The sequence below is a fragment of the Erithacus rubecula genome (assembly GCF_903797595.1).
Source record: "Erithacus rubecula genome assembly, chromosome: 13".
Classification (NCBI taxonomy): Eukaryota; Metazoa; Chordata; class Aves; order Passeriformes; family Muscicapidae; genus Erithacus; species Erithacus rubecula.
The window spans coordinates 6,794,220-6,809,584 of record NC_136665.1 but is presented as its reverse complement, the minus strand read 5'-3'; the positions used below and the strand labels follow the sequence as shown (position 1 = coordinate 6,809,584).

General features: G+C 63.2%; 2 protein-coding genes across 3 annotated transcripts; one reads left to right on the top strand and one right to left on the bottom strand.

The window, feature by feature from the left end:
* Positions 1-95: 95 nt before the first annotated feature.
* Positions 96-2,280, top strand: LOC306807366 (2'-5'-oligoadenylate synthase 1-like). Its single transcript, XM_079316855.1, has 6 exons — positions 96-338; positions 513-807; positions 886-1,061; positions 1,142-1,380; positions 1,468-1,594; positions 1,679-2,280. Exons 1-6 carry the CDS (start codon positions 144-146, stop codon positions 2,177-2,179), a joined length of 1,533 nt encoding a protein of 510 aa, XP_079172981.1. The 5' UTR covers positions 96-143; the 3' UTR covers positions 2,180-2,280.
* A 729-nt stretch (positions 2,281-3,009) lies between these two features.
* SEMA3B (semaphorin 3B) lies at positions 3,010-14,824 on the bottom strand. Of its 2 annotated transcripts, none has more exons than XM_079316847.1 (18): positions 14,429-14,824; positions 8,088-8,215; positions 7,086-7,243; positions 6,944-7,006; positions 6,736-6,855; positions 6,568-6,661; positions 6,361-6,480; positions 5,893-6,038; positions 5,686-5,800; positions 5,539-5,608; positions 5,311-5,455; positions 5,003-5,222; positions 4,822-4,913; positions 4,640-4,681; positions 4,390-4,547; positions 4,219-4,274; positions 4,002-4,141; positions 3,010-3,914 (listed from the first exon to the last, which is right to left on the bottom strand). In XM_079316847.1, the coding sequence occupies exons 2-18, from the start codon at positions 8,185-8,187 to the stop codon at positions 3,474-3,476; spliced, it is 2,280 nt and encodes a 759-aa protein (XP_079172973.1). In that variant the 5' UTR covers positions 8,188-8,215; positions 14,429-14,824; the 3' UTR covers positions 3,010-3,473. The 2 variants fall into 2 exon arrangements, with proteins under 2 accessions (XP_079172973.1, XP_079172972.1); XM_079316846.1 differs by lacking the exon at positions 14,429-14,824 and adding an exon at positions 9,774-9,855.
* Between the last annotated feature and the right edge of the window lie 541 nt (positions 14,825-15,365).

Here is a 15,365-nt window from a genome sequence, read left to right as displayed (position 1 = left end):
GATGCGTGGGAACGACCGGGGGCCACCTTAAATTCCCAGCGGTGACGCATCAGGGCGGTGGCCCGGGAAGGTTTAAAAGCTGCTGCTCTCGGAGGAGGCAGTAAGTCAGAAAAGGGCAAACAGAGAGTGACACACCTGTCAGCATGGATGTGGACCAGGTGATACCCGCGTACGGACTGAGAACAGTACCCATTAAGAGATTGGATGCCTGGATCGCAGAAACCCTGCAGCCCAGCCAAGAATTCACCACACAGGTGAGGGAGACAGTGTGGCTAATCTGTGAATTCCTGAAGAGGGACTGCTTTGAGGATAACATCCACGTCCTAAAGACTGTCAAGGTGAGTGCTGCCTGGCTTGGGGTCAGCTGACACCCCTGCTGCCACCCTTCCCACTGTCCCATGCTCCAGCTCCTGCCCTGCCTCAGTTTCTCTTGGCAGGAGTGCCACCAGGAGTGGTGGCAGCCGATCCTGGTGCTGGCAGTGGTGCTGACCAGGCAGGGTCTCTCTCTGCAGGGTGGATCAGCAGGAAAGGGCACAGCCCTGAAGAACAACTCTGATGCTGATGTGGTGCTCTTCCTCAGCTGCTTACCCAGCTACGAGGAGCAGAGGAAGAACAGAAAGGATATCCTGGATTTGATTATGAAAAAGCTGAAGGCTTGCAGGGAGAGGTTGCAGTTCGATGTGTGCATCAGTGAGCCCAAGTACAAGGGGCCTGACAACACACCACGCTCCCTCAGCCTTACTCTGTCCTCCAAGGTGACTAGAGAGTCCATTGATGTGGACATCCTGCCTGCCTATGATGCTTTGGGTAAGGGCTGCAGCTGGCATGGGGACAGGCAATGGTGTCAGTGCTGGGATGGCTCTCACCCTCCTTTTCACCCCACAGGGCAGGTGACCCAAGATGCCCGACCTAATGCAGAAGTGTACGTGAGGCTCCTGTATGCCAGCAACCACCCTGGGGAATTTTCCCCCTGCTTCACTGAGCTGCAGAAGATGTTTGTGAAGCGTTACCCTGCCAAGCTGAAGAACCTCCTGCGCCTGGTCAAGCACTGGTACAAGGAGGTAGGAGTTGCCCAGCTTTCCCAGTTCCCAACAGATACCCAGCCAGCCAGCCCTCATCCCCATCTCTGTCTTCTCCCCAGCTGAGTCCAGAGTACCCCGATGCGCACCTGCCCCCCAAGTATGCCCTGGAGCTGCTGACCATCTACGCCTGGGAGGAGGGCACAGGTTCCTCTGACTCCTTTGACACGGCTCAGGGCTTTTGCACAGTACTGCAACTGCTGTGCCAGCCCCGGCAGATCTGCATCTACTGGGAGAAGTACTACTCACTCCAGCACAGAGAGATTGGTGCCCATGTCAAGAGCTTGCTGTGCAGCCCTCGGTGAGGACCATGCCCAGCAGGACTGTGCCCGCTGGCCCCATGGTACTGACCAGGGCTGACAGCAATGCCCACTCTCTGTGTTTGCAGCCCTGTCATCCTGGACCCTGCTGACCCCACAGGAATCCTGGGCCAAGGCAAGAACTGGGACTTGATGGCACAGGAAGCTGCCAGCTTACTGCCCTGGCTTCAAAATGTCCAGCCCTGGAATGTGCAGGTAAGGCTGCCTGAGCCTGTGAGCATCATGGTCCCCCACCCCTGCCCCTGCTGTCTTTGCCCACCTGCTCTCCTGTCCCTGCAGCCAGCCCGGCTTGTGACCATTGAGGTGGTGGAGTTATCAGGCACCAGATTGACCAGGATCGTCAGCCCCTACACCACCATTGGGCATCTGAAGGAGATGATTCAGCAGGAGTGGGGCATCTCACCATACAGACAGCGCTTGGCGCAGCAGGAGTCAGGCAGAAACAACATCCTACAGGACTGTGATACCCTGGCCACGTATGGCATCTTCTACAACACCACGTTGGTGCTGCTGCAGACTGAGCCCCAGAAGATGGATGTCTTGGTCAAGGATGATAAGGATCGGACCACGACCTACACGGTGCTGCCCACTGACACTGTCCGACAGCTGAAGGAGCAGATCCAGGCCGAGCAAGGGCCTCCTGCCAGTGAGCAGCGCCTGACCTACGGCTCCAGGGAGCTGGAGGACCAGCACACGCTGGCACACTACAACATCAAGCCCATGAGCATAATCTACATGCTCCTGCGGCTCCGGGGGGGTGCAGGACCCCAGCTCCCCTAGTTCCCTGCCTGCTTGCCCTCCTGAGCGTTGCCCTCAGCACCAGCCCATGCCCCTGTGTACCCTCCTGTCATGCTGGAAATAAATATTTAGTAGATCCTTGAGCTGCTTGGTCTGTTGGGAACAGTGACAGGTGTCACATGGGGTGGTCAAAGGTGTTGGGGTCACCAATCCTTTGGGGTGAGGGGGGACCTCAATGCCACAAACTGCTGGAATGGCACAGGGACACAGAGGTGCAGTACAGCAGCGCTCCCTGAGCACAGGGTGCTTGGTGGGGTCAGGCAGGCCAGCCTGCTGACAACTGGACTTCCGGAGAAAAAAACCACTCCTTTCTCTGCCTGCTCCTGCTTGCACTCAAGTGTCCAGGCTGGGGTGCAGCCAGTGCTGGGGCAGGGTTTGTGCTAGAAGCATGGCGTCACCAGAGGCTGTGGGATGTGGCCAGTGCCACCAGGTGTCGTAATGCCAGTGCAGACAGCAGGAGGCAGCACCTTTGGCCACTGCCTTAATTGCTGCCTGTTGGCCCTGGGGAAGTTTGGTTTTCAACTTCCAGAACTCAAAGTGGAGCTGAAAGCATGGGGAGCTGGAACCCTAGGGGAAACTCGTGAACCTTGGCAACATCCCTGCAGGTCTTGTCTTCCCTCAGCCCTCCAGTGTTACTAAACATCCCATTCCTCTAGCCTTAGGGTGCCAGAGTGCGTTCACGTTGTGGGGCACCAGGCTGCCCCGAGTGCTTCTGGGGTCTGGATCAGACACAGGACCCTGGGCGGCTGAATCTGCTTTATTGTGCTCAGTTAGTACAAGGTCCCCTGTGCCACTGGTCTACACCCAGGGCGGTGGGTGCCACCTTTATGCCCCCCCACATCTCCCCTTTGTGCCCCCCTCCTCCTGCTGGGCCCCCGTGTCCCACCAGTGCCCGTCCTGCCCCTCCCTGCTCCCACTCGTGCCTGTAGCCCTTTTGGGACCCGAGCGTGACCCAGCTGTGCCGTCCTCCCGCAGTCCCGTGCTGGGGTGGGCACTGTCTGGCCCTGCAGGTTTACATTCATCGTAACAGTCGTTAATAAATATTTCGGTGACTCCGCGATGCCGGCAGCCGGCTGGGTCCCCTCCGGTGCTGGAGCCGGTGGCGCGGGCAGTCGGCAGCCGCTCGGGGGGCCGCTCAGCCCGGCTGTCCTGCTGCGGCCCCGGAGCTGCCGCCCCCCGGCGCCGCCCGCGCAGCGCTGCCGGCGGGGCGGCCGAGCCGAGCCCCACCCGCGGCCCCGCTCCTAGGCAGAGCCCGGCGCCCGGGGCCGCCCCCGGCTCACCAGGGGGACGCGCTGCGGGGGCCGCGCTCGGCCCGCGGCCCCTCGTGGGTGCGCCGGCGGCGGGCTCTGCGCGGCTCCGCGCCCTGCCCGTGCCCGGGGGCGCCGGCGGGGCTGCGGGCCGGCGGCGGGGGTCTTCCTCGGCTCCACAGCCTCTGGCAGACCTTGTCCGTGGCTCCCAGCGGCGGGCGCTCCACCAGCTGGAGGAAGTCCCGGTACCAGACCTTGCGGCCGGGGATGCCGGCAGCGAGCTGGGGGTCTCCGGCAGATGGCACGCCCGTGACTTGCCCGGCGCCGATCACCTCCAGGGAGAGCCGCAGCAGGGGCTGGGTGAAGCCGTGCTCGGTGGCGTGACACAGGTAGATGCCGGCGTCGGCACGCTGCACGCTGCGCAGCAGGACACCCCGCTCCGTCCGCACCACCCGCTCGTCCATCTGCACCTGCAGCCCCGTGGGGATGGGCGGTCAGCTCGGCACGGCATGGCACGGCACAGTCCCACCGGCCATGCCGGGCCAGAGACAGCCTACCTCTCGCTGGGGATCATTCAGGGTGCGCTGGTATGTCCAGAGGATGTGGGCTTGCAGGGATTTGGGGATGCATTCCAGAAAGATGGTGCTTCCCTCCACCCCGTAGAGTTGCTTCTGGGGCACAGTGTCCCGCCTGGGATCTGCAGGGACATAGCCTGGCTGTCAGCCCCCACCGTGGCAGGGTTGGCCCCCAGACTCTGGCTGGGTCCCAGCTCACCTTCAGAGCAAAGCACATTGGGGTCACCATTGCGGACGTCCTGCCGGCGGAAACGCCTGTGGGATGGAGGAGCAGGAGAAGATGATGGAGGAGCAGGAGCTGCAGACCTGTGCTCCTCACCATCACTTCAGGGCAAGCTGCCCCACCACTGCATCCTGCTATGTCACCTACCTCTTGGTGTTGGGCACGTAGCGCGTGCAGGTGTTGCCATCCCAGGCGCAGTACGGGTCCCGGGCCAGGCAGCACTCGGCACAGGCTTTGCCATAGGCACTGCAGCGGTGCAGGGGCAGCTGGGCCAGTGCTGAGGCTGAGCCAGCATAGAGCTGATGCTGGGGGAAGAGCAGAGCTGAGCACCCCATGGTCTGGCACAGGGCTAGGCAGAGCCATGGTGGACATGGGAATGCCCAGGGGTCCCCCTTACCCGTTTGGAGGAGAGCTGCAGGCTGATGATGGGGGAGGCATCCTATGGGCAGAGCATGGGCAGGAGTTAAGGGTGCATGGGGGAGCCTGCCTCCCACATCCTGGCACAACCCAGAGCATGGACAGCACCCGAGGGTGCTGTGGGGAAGTGTGACTGGTGGTATGTGGTACCCTGACCCTCACCTGGAAGACCTGTAGCTCCTCCAGCAGCAGCGGCTCCATGCGGTGCCAGCTCTCCTTGGGCACTGAGACCACCTTCAGCACTGTGCCCACATCTGCAGGCAGGGAGGGGTGAGGCCACAGGTCCCAGCCTCAGCATCCCCCCACTTTCCCTCACTGCCCCACCCCTGGGGTCACTACATGCCTGTGCCAATGAAGAGGACATCGTAGTGGCCATCAGCAGCAGTGACACGGTCTACAGCGATGCGGGTGAAAGTGTAGGGCGTGGCAACTTGCAGGAAGAGGGGGCGTTGGCCATGGGGCAAAACAGGGTTATACATCAGTGGGTGGTGACGGGCAAACTGGATCACCTCATCTGGGAAGTCCTTGGTGGAGCCGAAGGTGCCAAAGGTTTTGCTGGGGCACTGCAGGGAGACAGCACTGGCTAAGCAGGGTCTAACACCCCACTGCCCCCACTCCATGTTGTGGCATCCCACTGGTGGCACCACGTACCATGCCTGGGCGGGGGTATGGCACACGGCCCTGGTATGACACCCACTGGTAGCTGGGACCTTCCTTGTGTGCAAAAGGGCCCAGGAAAGCCCGGCGGATGTCGGCCATGGTGTAGACACAGACAGCTGAGCCTTGGAAAACAGAGCTGGTGGGAGAGGAAGGGGAAAGATGTGAGGGGGACAGGAGACATCACTAGGTATGTTCAGGGTACTGGGGAGGGGGCTTGACCTGGAGGTGGAGAAGATGGCATAGACCAGAGGGTTGCGCTTGTCTCTCGTCTGCAACAGGAAAACATCCCCTGCAAGCAGGGAAGGCATCAGCGCTGCCAGTGCTGCCCACAGCTACACTGGTGGGGTCACATCCCCGTTTACTCACGGAGCTCATCAAAGTGGGTGTCTGCCCCATCAGGTCCTGGCACAGCACAGACTAGCCGAGCCTTCAGGAACGTTGTCCACTTGTTCACCAGGCTGCGCTGCCCACCCATGTCGTTCTGCCAGGGCAAGGAGGACCCCGGTGTCAGCAGCAGCAGCTGGCACTCCTGGGCACCCTGGCCCCAGCCCATCTGCCTGTGGATGCTCTCACCCGGCAGATTTGGCCGATGCGGGTGAAGCTGGTCTTGCCCAGCCCCTGCTGCCATTCAACCGCTGTCTCACGGAAGAAGAAGTAGATCTTGTCGTCATCGGGGTCCTCACTCTCTGGCACCCAAAAAACGGCCACGAACTTGGGCTCTGAGGATAGAGGGGTGGTGCTTCCAATACTACCTCTGCTCCTCAGGGACCTGGGAGTATCTGTTGGGGTCCCAGGGGAGGGTGCAGAACCAACCCTGCTCAGCTGCAGAGCAGAGGCAGAGTGAGGCTGGGACTCCACCAGACATTGGAGGTCTGGAGGGAACACAGAAACCCCTGAAATCACCCTCTCGAGGCAGTGAAGGACAGTGTGCATCTGAGCCTGAAGGAGTCATTGCCCTGATGCCTCCAGGCAGCAAGTACTGCTGTGCCAGCGTGCCAGTGGCCCCCCTTGCCCCTCACCCTCCCAGTCCCCAGCACTGACCGTTGAGCCAGCGAGAGTCATGCTGCTCCGTGCGGATGGAGGGACGCCGGCCCAGGCTGCGGAAGATGGTAAAGTCACGGCCCATCAGATCGGTGGCCACCCCAGAGTAGAGCTCCTCGCCTGGCAGGCACCGAGGGAAGCGTTATAGGGAACCCCCCAGCATCCCTGTGCCATGCTGCACCCATACCAGGCTCAGAATGCCCTTACCCACAAGGACAGAGGCGGCTTTATGTCGGGGATCATACGGGCTCTTCCCCTTGCCATCCTCAGTCTGGTGGGGGTCCAGCTTGAAAACAGGCTCCTGCAGAGGGGTAAGGATGGGAGGTGGGCAGGTTGCAGCAGCTGGGGGCTGCGGTGGTGCCAGGGGAGGCTCACTTCTGCATGCTGGCCAGCCTCGATGAAGGCACAGACTGGGTGGAAGGCACCAGTGCCACAGGCGTACAGGTGGGTCCGGTTGTAGGGGTGCAGGATCTTCACAAAGTTCATGCACTCAGCCTGGGGATGGAGGGAATGAAGGGTGAGATAGTGCTGGGGCAGATCCCTGGCACAGTCCTGGCATCCCACAACATGCCCCATCACTCACAGTGATGTCCTTGCCAGCCCAGTTGCATTCCTCCCTCCACTCCACGGGAGCCGGCCAGTAGATCTGCGGGTGGGAAAGGGGATGCTCACAGCACCTGGTGCACCTGGCAGCGCCCTGCCAGCATGTCCCCCCGCCCCGTTACCTTCCTGCCCCGCTGGCTGATGTCATCCAGGGCCAAAGAGAGGAGGTGGTTCTGTGCACCCACGAAGAGACGGCCGCGCTCTTCATCCAGCAGCAGGGCCTCGTAGCAGCAGGAGTGCTCCAGCGAGAAGAGGCGCAGCCCATGGCGAGCCCGCAGCTCTGCCAGGACCCGCCGGCACTGCTCAGCCCGGCCCCGCCACTGCCTGTCCATCTCCACTGCCCCGGACATGCTCCGAGGCAGCCTGGGTCAGGTCACGGCCCCCTGCCATGCCATCCCCTCCCCCAAACCTGTCCCACTGGCTTGACTAGGTTCACTAAGCCCTTGCCTGCCCAGCATTCATCCCCATGCCAGCCCCACACCCATCCCTGTGTCCCCCGAAACTCATCCCCAAACTGTTCAGCAATGATTCCCATGCCCCTCAGCACCCACCTCTGCACAGCTAACCCGGCAGCAGGGGAGAAGGGGCCATTCCCTGCCCCGCGGAGCTAATCCCACCGTGGCGGGAACAAACAGCCCTTTGTCAGGCTGGGAGGAGAGCCCTTGCTGAGACCCGCCGCTGGACAAAGCCCCCTGCGCTGTGCTGGAGCCCACGGAGTGGCCAGTCAGGACACGGCTCCAGCTGGCACGACATTCCCAACAAGTGTGGCACAGCTGTGGCTAGGGAGTGCCACCATGGTGCAGACAGGGATAGAGACACCTGAGCCTCCACATGCCGGGGGCTGGGGGTGAGGTCCCAAGCACGGCACGGCCCCAAGGACAGGCAGGTGGCCCTGGAGGGGCTGGCATCAGGTAAGAACATGGCAGCCAGTACCAACACCTGACAGCCCGCGGGGAGGGTGGCAGCAGCGCTGGGGACCTGCCAGGGCTGGGTTTTGCACCCTGCCCACCATGCTGCCCCCCAGGATCCTCCCGTCCCTCAGGATGATGCTGGATGCTGCTGACACGTAACCAGTGCATCCACACCTGCCCCACACCCCCTCCCCGCCCGTGTCCCAAGCTCACCGGGGAAGGACAGCTTGAGGCGGGGGGTGGCAGCGGGTGGGGGGCGGCCAGCAGCGAGCCCGCGCAGCAGAAGCAGGAGCAGGAGCGGCGTGTGGCTCATGGCTGGAGTCTGGCTGGTGGCGCCGCGGCTGGGGCAGAGAAACAAGAACTCAGCTCGGGTTACAGCCCCCTCCCCACAGTCCCCAGACCACAATCCCTTCCCGATGCTGCGACGGTGTCTGGAGAGCCCTGAGCATCAGCATAGGTACTCCAGGCATAGCATGAGGGGATCCCCCACTGGAATCGACCTGGCAGTTGGAGAGGATGTGAGCCAACCACATCCCTCCGGATTTTTAAGCCCCCATTAATCCTACCCCATACACAATAGGCTTCAGAAATACCCCTTCTGTTCCTGCCTGTGGGGAAACAGAAGCAGCCCAGCCAAGTGGCATCCAGCCCTGCCCATGCCTGTCTGAGCCCATCAGCGGAGTGTGCTGGGCTCTGCTCACTCCTGCCAGCAAGAACTAGAGCTGTCTTATAGGAATGGGGGACAAGGACAGAGTAAGCACCAAGGTGGTGGCAACCAGATAGGGCACCCTGGGCAGTCAGTGGGCTCCTGAACACTGGGCAAGCTGTCCATGATGGTAGTCATGAGGTCCCATGCCTCAGTTTCCCCCACTGCTACAGCCCCACTGTTAGCCCCTGGCCTTTCTTGTACCACCATGCAAATGGGAGCAGGATTTGAGGGTCTCTGGCTAAGCAGGTGCCCACAACACCCAGAGGGGCCCATGCCGGTGTGTCGGCATTCAGATGGGTGCACACCACGAGGTAGGGAAGTCCTCCTCTGGCTCTGGCAGGGAGCATACTCTCCCCTGGGGAGTGGGAGGTGATGGTTATCAGCGAACTGTGTCAGAACACAGATCCCACCTTTCCCCCTGGATATGGTGCAGTGCCTTGTACAAGGCACAAACTGAGCCATGCCAGTCATCAGCCCCTGTAGGTCTTACCCGTGGCACAGCCCCTGGGGCCTCACCAGGACACCAGTGACAACCAAAGCCACACCACAGCCCCGGGGCTCGGTGCAATCACCCCAGGCTCTGCTACCCTGGTGGATGCTGGCCTGGAGGGTCACACACCCATGGCACGGATGGGGTTCCTGCGGGCAGGGCAGCCCCCTCTGGGCTGGCCGGTGGAGGTGAGCCCGGAGCGGGCAGCGGGCAGGCCTGGCCGGGCGCAGTGCCGGGTATGGCTGCCCGGTGTCCCGGCACGAAAGCGGTCGGCGCTAATGGCATTTACAGAGGCGCCGGACCGAGGCGCGGGACCGCCGGGCTCTGGCAGCCCCGACGGCTGCCGCGGCCGGGGCCGTTCCGGGGCACGGGGAGTTGGTTCCCGCTCGCCCTCGCTTGCCGAGCGGCGGGGGCAGAGCCCGGGCACGCACCCGACTCGGCTGGCACCGGGGGCCGGGCGGGGGACGGGCAGCAGCGGCAGCACCACAGACCCTCGGTGCCGATCCCGGCACATCCACCCGCGAAACTCCCCGTGCCAACCCCGACGCCGGCCCTGCAGTGCCGGAGGGGACACGAGCCCCGCCGCGAGGGCCCCGGTACCTGCACGGGCAAGCCCCCGACGGCAGCGCAGAGACCCCCGTCCCGGGACACTCCCCGGCCACCCCCGTAGCCTGCCGGCCCCCCGGACCCCGGTACCCACCTGTGTACCGGCTCGGCTCGGTCCGGCCCGGCCCCGCCCGCCGCGTCCGCCGGGAGGGAGCGCGGCGGCCCCGCGGGGCGGGGCGGGGCGGGGCCGGGGGCGCGCACAGGGACACGCACACGTGTGTGCGAGCCACACTCGCCAGCAGACCCGCGGGCACGCTCACACATACACACACATACACATACACACACACACGCACACACACATACATATACACACAGCCGAGCACCCACGGCCACTCACACACACCCCCAGCCCCCGTGCTGCCACCCCAGTGGCCCGGGATGACACTCACGGGGATACCCACGGTGACAGCCGCTGCCCCCGGGGCAGAGCTGAGGGAGCCAAGCTCAGTACACGTGTGGCTCAGCACACGAGTGGTGGCGGAGCTGCCTCCTCGCCGGGACAGGCATTTGCCTGCCGGGGTGTGGGGGCCGTGCCGAGGGGTGCCGGGGCCGTACCGGGGGTACGGGGAGCCGGTCCTGCGCCCCGCTCAGCTGCAGCCCAGATGTCTGGCCCGAGCCCAGCTCGGAGCAAACAAAATTCCTCCGCTGCCTCCCATTTTCCAGCTGCCGCTGCCAAGAATAGCAAGTGCCGAGTGGTGCCGGCAGCGGGGCCACGCGTGCCTCGGCGGGCAGGGCTCGGGGCGGGGGGAAAACACGAGCTGCCTTGGGGGCCACACCTGCCTGCTTCTCCCGTGCCCCTGAGTGTCCGTACCTGCGGGGGCAGGAGTCCGGGAAGGCAGGCCCAGAGCGAGTGGCGAGGCAGGGGTGCATGCAGGGAAGGGTGCAGGCAGGGAGGGGTGCAGGCAGGGAAGGGTGCAGGCAGGGAGGGCTGCAGGCAGGGAAGGGTGCAGGCAGGTGCAGGCTGAATGTGGAGGCAGAAGCAGGTGAGGGCAGGTGCAGGCAGTAGGTGCCAGCGGGCAGCGAGTGCAGGTGGGCTGACAGTGAGTGCAGGCAGGCCAGCAGCGGGTGCAGGCAGGTCAGGTGCAGGTGCAGGTAGGCAGCTGGCACAGGCAGGCAGTGAGTTCATCACGAAGGAAGCCAGAGCCGTGCAGGCAGGCCAGCAGTAGGCAGAAACTGTGCCAGGCAGGGTGCCCAGGAAATGCCCTTATATCCCGCTGGCAGTAACCCTCGTGCTGCCAGCCCTGGTACTCTGGCGTGCTGACAGGCTCTGTTCCAGCACCACCACTTGTTCTCCTGGCTGTGCCACGGTGCTGAGTGGCATCCAGGCCAGCCCAGCCCAGCTTTGTGGGCAACAAGGAGGACAGAGACAGCGAGGGCACGGGTGGGGCAGCAGAGGAGCTGGCACCGGTACGGCAGGGGTTACTCTGCTGTAAGACTTTATCCAGGCACCACAGGACTTTGGGCTGGGTGACCTCCGCACGGTCCCTGTGCCTACTCTTCCGGGGTGGCGCTGAGATGGTGGGGACAGGGATATCGTGCCCAGCCCTACACAGTGAGCACCTTCCTGTTTTTCCAACACCGTGCCTCAGTTTCCCTTCACCCAACTGGGACTTTTCCAACTACCGCCACTCCCGGCAAGCGTGGCGAGGTGACCAGGTGACGTCACCATCACCCCAGCCCTGGAGCCCTGAGGGGACCTTGCTGGCAGCGGCTCCGCCTGGAGAAACCATCAAGCGTCAGGAGGGCCGGGCTTCCATCCCGGAAAAAACGGCGCGGGAGGGATGCGCCACGTCGGCCGCCGGCCACCCCTTCCCGCCCCACGGGGTGTTCCTGGCCAGCACCGGAGCCACCGGGCGCTGGCACGATGACGGTCCCCACCTGGAACGGACACCGCCACCAGCATGCCGCTCTCATCCCAGCGCTCTGTGCCGGCCCGCGGGAGGTTTCACAGCCAGGTGCCGGTGGCCTGGCTCCCCGCCAGCGCGGGGGTGTCACCGCCGCCGGCACCAGCAGGTGCTGGCGCTTTCGTTCTTTGATCCCGACCCTGCCGCTGGCAGATCCGCACCCAGGGATCGCTGCCTCGGCCAAATCTCTCCCGGCTGTTCCGGCTCCGGCAAGCATCTGGAGCTCCGCCGGCAGCGCCCAAGCCCCCAGCGGTGTCAGCGGTAGGAAATAGTTCCTCTCCACCTCCGCAGGGCTCCGGGGGCGGCACGGCAGGGAAACGGCCAGCGCTCCTGCATCTCCTGTGCTGGGGCGAGCCAGCACGGCATCACGGGGTGGATCCATGCCATCGAACGGGTGACCAGGACCACCACTGCATGTAGGGAGAAGGACCGGGACTAGCATCCACGAGCCCTCAGGATATATACAAATCCTGCATCCCAAACAGGAATGGTACCTTACCAGAAGAACCCTCGTGATTCTGGGGTGACTCCCCCAAGGGTGCTACAGTGTGGTCCTCCAAGTCCCTGGGGCCTATAGGTGAGGGCATGGAAAACCCAAGGGTCAAGGTGAGCTGTGTCAGGACAGCTGATGCCATAAGCATCCCTCTGAGTCATGGGCTTGGCATGGTACTGCTCCCTTGCCAAGAGATGGGTTTGTGCAGCTTTACCAGCACTGCCAGTGACACTGCCAACTTGTCAGCAGGCAGAAGTGTGGCATCTTCATCCTTGCCTACACCCATCACCCGGGCACAGGGATACACTGCTTGAACTAGTATCCCCTGGGTCTGGACAGCCAAAAAGCTGTTGGTTTGTGATGGCACTAAAGATGTAGCTTTTAGGACTTCTTTGGGAGTCAATCTGTGTCAGTCCACATCCATACTGTTGGGCTGCAGAATGGCATCAGGCCCTGTGTGACTGCCACATTCCTGGTGCAGGCAGGGAACAGAGCCTATGGCATCCCAACTGTGCCAGTGTGAGGGCTTGGCTGGCAGCAAGCAAGCATGCCTGAGACAGCTGCATCCTTGTAGCAAAGCATGGTGGCAATGTCCCAGCGGGACACCAGCCCTAGGTTCACACCCTTTCTGTGGATACACCCATGCTGATCCTGTGTCCATCCCCCATCACAGCATGCTGGTGAGACCCCAGCATGAGGGACCCCCATGGCCCCAGTGCATTCCTGCTGGGATTAGGTACCGGCTCCCGGCAGTGCCATGCTGGTGTAGCCCAGTTAATCCCTTTTTAATTGTCCCAACCCTGTGCTGGACTGATCTGGGCTGCAGGGGATGGGGGTGTTCTGTGCACCCCAGTGCCTGAGCACCTGTGGGGTGCTGCCATTGTGTGTCCCTTCTGTGGGACCAAGCCATGAGGTACATGGTGAACCTTTGGGGTAGTGATGAAGGGAATGTCCATTCTCCAGGTGCAGGACAGTGGCTTTTTGGAAAGGGAAGGGGAGGGATTCTGGTATTATAGGATCCTATAAGATCCTGACCCAAGATGACCAGTTGCCCTTGGCTTCATGTCTGCCAGCAGCCAGGCTCTGGGACAGGCAGAGGGGCCATGTGCCCTGCACTGAAAACCACCAAAGCTCTTCAAAACTATACGTGGGGCAGGAGCAGGACACCCAACCTTTCTGCCACCACCCAAACACTCTCCCCACCCCAGCAGGAGGGCAGTGGGAGATGCTGGCTGAGCCCCCCTGCCTGCTGTCCTGCTCACATCCCTTTGGCCCTGTCTTGAGCCACACCAACCAGTGGCATCCAGCTCTTTAGGCTTTAAAAATAGGCTGCTGTCCCTGCCATGGGGTCAGTAATTTTAGCCAGGGTGTGTCTTGTTGGGAAGCAAGCGGATCCATTCATCTTCTACTGCTGGCCCGGCTGCATCCACACCCAGGGCTGATGTCAGGCCCTTGCTGCCCACTTGCTCATCCCTGCCCTGGGGCAAAGCAGTAAAGCCATGGCCACCTTGGCAATGTCTGGTGGGATGGTGAGGGTGGGGAAGTGAGGACAGCAGTGTCCAGCTGCCCCCCACCGAGCCTGCCTGCTTCCTATCTTGGGCATCTTGCCCCCAAAGCTGGTGGCACCAGGGAGCACAGCATTCCACGGCACCCAGCAGCACCCCAGCAGTGGAGGAGCCGGGGCACCCTGCCCTCTTCTCTCACCCCTCTCCTGTCACCCTGGCCCCCCAACACAACAGCCACTTCAGATTGCCTCCCACGGTGCTCCCCCGGGGGGCTGTGCCGGCTGGGAAGGCTGCGGGGGCCGCCGCCGAGCATAATGGGGCTATTGATGGCCGAGCCAGCGGCCCGGGCCGGCACAATGGGGCCTTGTCTGCTGGCCCGGCTCCCGCTGCTGCCCAGCCCGTGCCCAGCCGCAGGGTACCCCATTCCCGAGCCTCGGAGCGCACCCAGGTGCCAGCCAGGGAAACCCCGCCCTGACCGAGTCAGTGAGTACTGGGAAGGAGCAGCAGGTGGGAGGCCACCAGGTGAGCCCCCTTCCCAGAAACCAGCGCCCAGGGAAGCAGCATTGCTTGGGAAACTTCCCAGCATGGTGGTACTCACCCCTGCCACCCCCGCTGGGACAGGGCTTAGGGGTTCCTGCTCAGCTGTGGGGTGACAAGGAGGTGCTACATGCCCAAAGATGCCTTCACTGCCCTCTCAGGACCATGTCCGAGCCTGCTGGCACCTGGTACCCACTGTGGGGAGGCAGGGACGTCACTGCTTCCCAGGCAGCTCCATTGCCCCAGTCCCCCAACGCCATAGCCCCTCTCAGCGGGCCAGCCCGGTGCCCCAAATCCACCATCTCACCTGCTGTGCTGCGTGGGCTCTGCTGGAGCTCGCTTGCCTCCTCGCCCGGTGGGTAAGCCGGGGCTGTGGCTGCCGTCTGCGCTTTAAACCCCAAATCCCCGGTGCTGGGCGCCAGTCCCGCCAGCGGCGGGGGTGGAGGGAGGGGATGCAGAGCCCTGTTCCCTGCTCCCGGGGCCGGCACCAACAAAAGGCAACTGTGTCGTGTGTCCTCCCTCTGCACCCAGCGACCTGGCTGGCCGCTTGGGAACAGTCCCTCGGGACCTCAGGGCTTTCTTGGGTGCTGCCACCCCCTCTGCCTGCACTGCAAGGGGAGGAGAGGTGCGAGCAAGCCTAGGAATCCCGATCACAGCCGCAGTACATCCCGATGTCCCCAGGCGCCCCTTCCTGCCTGCTCGGTCCTGTTGCTGCTTTGGAGTGCCAGCGTGAAGGCGTTCATCACCCTTCTAGTGCCTCATCTGCTCCTGCAAAGCCCAGCCCAGCAGGGCTGCGGGGGGAGGAGAGGGATGCGGCTGCTGCTGTGGTACCCGTTCTGGGGGGACTCACGCCGTGGGACCCCCACAGCTGCCGTGGGACCGGGCTGCCTGTGCAGCATCCCTGCGGTCCGAAGGCCGAGCAGCCGGAGCCGCCTCATTAATGTGGGGTAAATGTGTAACAAGTGCTCGGCTGGGCTGGGGCGGTTTGAGCCGCCCGACTTCTCCTGCCTTCCCGGCTTCCGGGGAACTGGGGATTTAATGGCTCTATCGCAATAAGAGCTGCTCAGCCACGGCAGGCGGAGAAGCAAAGTCCGTCTTCTGGCCGGACACACTGGGGTGTCCAGTGCTGGCTGGACAGAGCAGAGTGGGCAGCGTGCTAGGCTGGGCTGGGCACAAGCCCATTGCTGCAGGGAGAGGATGATCTCAGCCCTCCAAGAGGGCATGAGGTGAGAGAGCCAAGGGAG

Excerpts from the sequence above, each read along its gene's own strand:
- LOC306807366 (XM_079316855.1), top strand. The coding sequence starts at position 144 with ATGGATGTGGACCAGGTGATACCCGCGTACGGACTGAGAACAGTACCC. Across the intron at positions 808-885 it reads GCCTGCCTATGATGCTTTGG|GGCAGGTGACCCAAGATGCC; the intron begins GTAAGGGCTGCA and ends TTCACCCCACAG. Across the intron at positions 1,062-1,141 it reads TCAAGCACTGGTACAAGGAG|CTGAGTCCAGAGTACCCCGA; the intron begins GTAGGAGTTGCC and ends TCTTCTCCCCAG.
- SEMA3B (XM_079316847.1), bottom strand. The coding sequence starts at position 8,187 with ATGAGCCACACGCCGCTCCTGCTCCTGCTTCTGCTGCGCGGGCTCGCT. Across the intron at positions 6,662-6,735 it reads AGGCTGGCCAGCATGCAGAA|GAGCCTGTTTTCAAGCTGGA; the intron begins GTGAGCCTCCCC and ends ACCCCTCTGCAG. Across the intron at positions 4,275-4,389 it reads TACGTGCCCAACACCAAGAG|GCGTTTCCGCCGGCAGGACG; the intron begins GTAGGTGACATA and ends TCCATCCCACAG.